We start from the raw sequence: 4,564 nt of genomic DNA, 5'->3' as shown, positions 1-4,564 counted from the left end.
CCATCACAGCAAACTCTATGAATGTGGAAGTGACTGTGGATACCCAGCAAGCTGAAATGCAATGCTCCCACAACTCCTTTCTCAAAACAAGCAGGCAAAGGTTCATCAGACAACATCTAGCGTTCTGCATGCCATCTCCTCTTACACATTTCCTATGGTAATCGCTCAGCAGCAGAAGGGACTCTTCTCAGGTAGAAGATATTCATAAGGTCAAAGAGTATTTTTGCTATTTCAAAACCATGTGACTATCTGAAGATCCATAAAACCTGCAATTGAAGACACTTTGGACCCTGAAGATCATCCTGTGAAAGACCACTCTGTGTTCATGCTGCTTCATTCCTCCAGGTATCCTGGGACATGTACTCTCAAGACAAACACATCAACTCCATTTCTTGTCTTATGTCATGACTCATGTCCTCCCCTAGGAATTCCAGTTCCCACAGACAGATGTTCCTACTGCTCAAGGTCACCCCTCACACCAGGAAATGGTCAGGCCCTACCCAGTACCACAGGCCACAGATTCACTGCCCACTCAAGGCCCATTTCAAGTTTCCTTGTCCTTCTCAGCAACGGCAGCACCACAAAACGCTGACAGTATCATGTACAAGCTAGACAGCACACTCTCTGCAGCTGACCCATCGTGTTTTGCAATGCTGTAACTACCTCAGAAGAAAACATTACCTGGTAACAATATTCTTTCCAAAGGTGATGTCAAGATGTCTCTAAATGGGAATGACACTGATGTCATGCTCTGAGAGAGAAACCGGAATACGAATGTAACATGCAAACCTGACCATCTGCAGAAACGTTATTGGAGATTTGGTGGGGAAGGCTCGGGCTTGGGGCTTGATATTTCTTTCTAGTTGTAGAGAGGAATATTGCCCCAAGGCTTTTGAAACAATGTGGCTATCGATACAAATTTGGAAAGGGCAAAACTAGCCAGGGTATTCCATGAGACCTCTCTGAATGGAAACACAAATCCACAATGTGGGGGACTGGGCAGCAGGAAGAGAAACTACCTTTGTCACATTTATTTTTGGTCACACTGGGCTGCCCGAACCCATGCGTTAGTAAGAAAAGCAAGAAGATACGTCAAAAAAGAACATGGAAAAACTCTATACTGCCTTTATTGAATCCTTAATGATTCTAGTGGAGGAACCAGCTAGAGACGATGTTTCCTTGGTGCCCAAATAGCCACACTGCATCACATCTCGTGCAGAGAGAAATGAAAGAAAAGAAGTTTTAGTAACAATCCACAATAAAACAGGCAGAGTATCAGTCAACAAAGGCAATAAGGCGGAGTGTAGTGCCGGGAGGACTGTCAGAACCACAGCCCCCCTGTCTTGCACTCCTTCAGCAAGCTCGGGTGGAAATACTAAACACAACCAGGCAAGACAGTTTCCAAAGCTGACACCGTGGGGCAAGTCTCACCGCAATGGGCAGTGATTTCATTCTAGAACAGAACAGTTTACACACAGAGCAGCAAACTGCAGCTGCGGACCATAACTGCTCTAGACTGCGGCAGTAATTCTATATTCCCCTTAAGGCCAGATGCTAACCTGCCATTGATACCCTTAAGCACCCGTCAAGCACTCATAGAAAGGAGCCCGGATTCCCGCAGAGCCTGCACACCTGGCGGGACAGAGGTTGGGATAGGGGGAAAAGACGAGCAAGGTATTGCCACTGACCGGCAAATATACTGACTTCTTCGAAGTCCAGGGCTGCTGTGAGATGAATTTCCCCGGTATTAGGATTGATGGAAATCACGTCTCTTCCAGTCGGGGGAATGAAATTCGTAACAGCATAGGTCACTTCACTGTTAATTCCCTCGTCTACATCCGTGGCATTCACCCTCATCACCAGCGTTCCTACGGCAGCGCTCTCCGGCAGCTGCACTTTATACACCGACTGGTTGAACTGGGGGGCGTTGTCGTTCGTGTCCAGCACCGAGATCAGCAGCTCCATTGTCCCCGTCAGAGACGGCCGGCCCCCGTCACTCGCCGTCAGCACCAACCGGTGCACGGGAATCGTCTCGCGGTCCAGAGCTTTCGTTAAAACCAGTTCAGGCTCAATATTTCGCTCATTCGTTTTTTGTAAGTCCAGAGAGAAATGCTCGCTGGGGCTGAGTGTGTAGGAGAGCTGCGCGTTCACTCCGATATCCGCATCTGACGCGCCCTCCAGCGGGAAACGAGACCCGGGCAGAGTGGTCCATTCCGCGATGCTGAGGTTTTTCCGGGCGGCGGGGAAGACGGGGGCATTGTCGTTGATGTCGGTGACCTCCAGCTGCACATGGAAGACGCGCAGCGGCCGCTCCAGCAGCACCTCCAGGCGCAGCGCGCACGGCGCGCTCTTGCCGCACAGCTCCTCCCGGTCGAGCCGCGAGCTCACCAGCAGCGCGCCGCTCGCCCCGCTCACCTCCACGCTCGCCCGCCGGCCCGGAGCCACCAGCCGCAGCCGCCGCGCCTCCGCCTCGCCCGCCTCCAGGCCCAGGTCCTGCGCCAGACGGCCCACCACCGTGCCGGCCTTGGCTTCCTCCGCCACCGAGTAGCGCACCTGCCCGCCCGCCAGCGCCCAGGCCAGCGCCTGCAGCACCAGCACCCGCAGCACCGCCGCACACCACCGCTCGCCCATCCTCCCTGCCGCCGCTGCCGCTCTCGCCGCTCTTGCCGCTGTGGCTGCCGGCCCCGGCCCGGGCCCCGCACGGCTCCCCGCCGCCGCCCGGACGCACCGGCTCTGCTGCCCGGCCCGCGCCGCCCCCCCGCGCTCACAGCCGGGCTCTCCGCCGCACCGGGGCGGAGCCGCCCGCACCGAGCCGTTCCTGAGCCTGCAGCGACACCGTGCGCTGCTCCGGCGCCGCACACGCTCCGCATCCTCGCCTGCGCTGCCACCCCGCGGATGGCCGGCTCCTCTGATGTTTTTTCCTACCGTGATCGAGTTTCTTTCTCTCTTTTTTTGTCTCTTTTTTCCCCCTTCTTCTTCTTTCGTTCTTGCCTTGTCTTCCTTCCTTAGCCTTCTCTAGTTTCTCCGTTGTCTCTTCTTGGGTTTTTTTTCCCCTTTCTGTTTTATTTCCCTTTTTTCTTTCTTCTCTTTGTTCTTTTTTTCATCCTTGCCTTGTCATGCCCTATCGTTTACTCCCCTTTCCCTTCTCTTTCTTTCCTTTTCTCTTCCTTACCCCTTCTGGTGGATCGTTCGTTGCCTTTGGCACCGCGGTTGGCATCAGCAAACAGGAGCGGATAGCACGAGTTACGGACACCAGCGCCGGATGTGATGCTCTCCGCAAGCCGGATCTTTTTAGGCACCTGCTCCATTCCACATCTAGAGGTAATTTCGGTGTGTGTTGGTCTTCTCGTCTGCTTCTCTCTGTCCTTTCTTCTTTGCTAGTTTACAGGTACATATTCCTTCTTATCTTTCTCCTCCATTCCTGTATTCTTCTGCTATGTATTTGGTGCATTCTTGTAATGTAACTAATGGTTTAATCTTATTTTCTTTTCTTTGTAATGTGTTTTCCTCCTTTCTTTCTTCCTTTCTTTCTCACCTTCCTTTCTTTCTGTGTGCCGTGATACCATCAATGACATGTCACTAAAATAGTTTATGGTTTCTTCTACTCTCTCTCTTTTCATTTATTTCTTCATCTTTTTCCCCTTATCTTTTATTTCTGCATTGTTTCTTCCTGCTTTTCTTTCTTATAGTCTTCTGTTCCCCCGATTTCTTCTCTTCTCTTTTTGCCTCTTTTTTGTGTCTTTAACAAGCTAATTTTTCATTATTACATCACTCTTGACATGCAATGTGGACGTGTATTTTGGCATGAGCTGCCCTTCCTTTTTCCTGCCGACTTTCATATCTCCAGATGAGAAACAAGCTTCCTGCTTTTCTGTAATTTATGCAAGACAGATAAACTGTCCCTTCCTTCATCACTTCCCTCCCGTTTTGGAAGACGGACACACCCCTGAACTCCTTATCTCAGTGAAGAGAATCCACCTCACTCTGACAAAGCAGCCCAAGCCCCAGAAATTTCGAGATCTTTGTAAAAGGCTTCAATTACACCAAAAACCCAGGGGATTGTTTGAATCTTTCCTTCGGAGATTCAAACCCATCAGAGCCCAGCCCACCACACACACATTCTTGGAGGCAAGAATGCTGAAAAAGCACAGGACCAGCACAGCTCCTGCACGCTATTCGTACAGCTCAATAAAGAGCTGCTCTCGAAGCCTCCTTTTCCACCTGCACGATGAATGGCAAGCTCTTGCTTCTCCATTCCGGGAGACAACCTCTGCCAGGACAGAGCAAGAACCTCCCCATGCAGGGGCAGAGATATCCAGCTAGGCAGATATTCTGCAGTTTGTCACTAATGACACAGCCCACGTGCTACAAAGCATCTTCCATCAAGAAAGACTCTTCCCTACTCAAATTCAGCTTCCCTATGACAAATCCCCAATCCCTAAAAGGGTCACTGCCACAGTATGCAGACACTGCCCCACCACAACATTCCTCATTAACGGGGGAGAAAAGAAAAGAAAAGAAAAGAAAAGAAAAGAAAAGAAAAGAAAAGAAAAGAAAAGAAAAG

The 4,564-nt window shown here is 50.8% G+C and overlaps 1 protein-coding gene across 1 annotated transcript; it reads right to left on the bottom strand.

The window, feature by feature from the left end:
* Positions 1–1,585: 1,585 nt before the first annotated feature.
* LOC120500048 (protocadherin alpha-4-like) lies at positions 1,586–3,052 on the bottom strand. Its single transcript, XM_039704412.1, has 2 exons — positions 1,689–3,052; positions 1,586–1,632 (listed from the first exon to the last, which is right to left on the bottom strand). The coding sequence occupies exons 1-2, from the start codon at positions 2,629–2,631 to the stop codon at positions 1,586–1,588; spliced, it is 990 nt and encodes a 329-aa protein (XP_039560346.1). The 5' UTR covers positions 2,632–3,052.
* Between the last annotated feature and the right edge of the window lie 1,512 nt (positions 3,053–4,564).

Source organism: Passer montanus, unplaced genomic scaffold (assembly GCF_014805655.1).
Source record: "Passer montanus isolate IOZ18808 unplaced genomic scaffold, ASM1480565v1 scaffold174, whole genome shotgun sequence".
Lineage (NCBI taxonomy): Eukaryota > Metazoa > Chordata > Aves > Passeriformes > Passeridae > Passer > Passer montanus.
This window is presented reverse-complemented; position numbering and strand designations above follow the sequence as displayed.

Excerpts from the sequence above, each read along its gene's own strand:
- LOC120500048 (XM_039704412.1), bottom strand. The coding sequence starts at position 2,631 with ATGGGCGAGCGGTGGTGTGCGGCGGTGCTGCGGGTGCTGGTGCTGCAG. Across the intron at positions 1,633-1,688 it reads AGAAGTCAGTATATTTGCCG|GTGTGCAGGCTCTGCGGGAA; the intron begins GTCAGTGGCAAT and ends CTGTCCCGCCAG.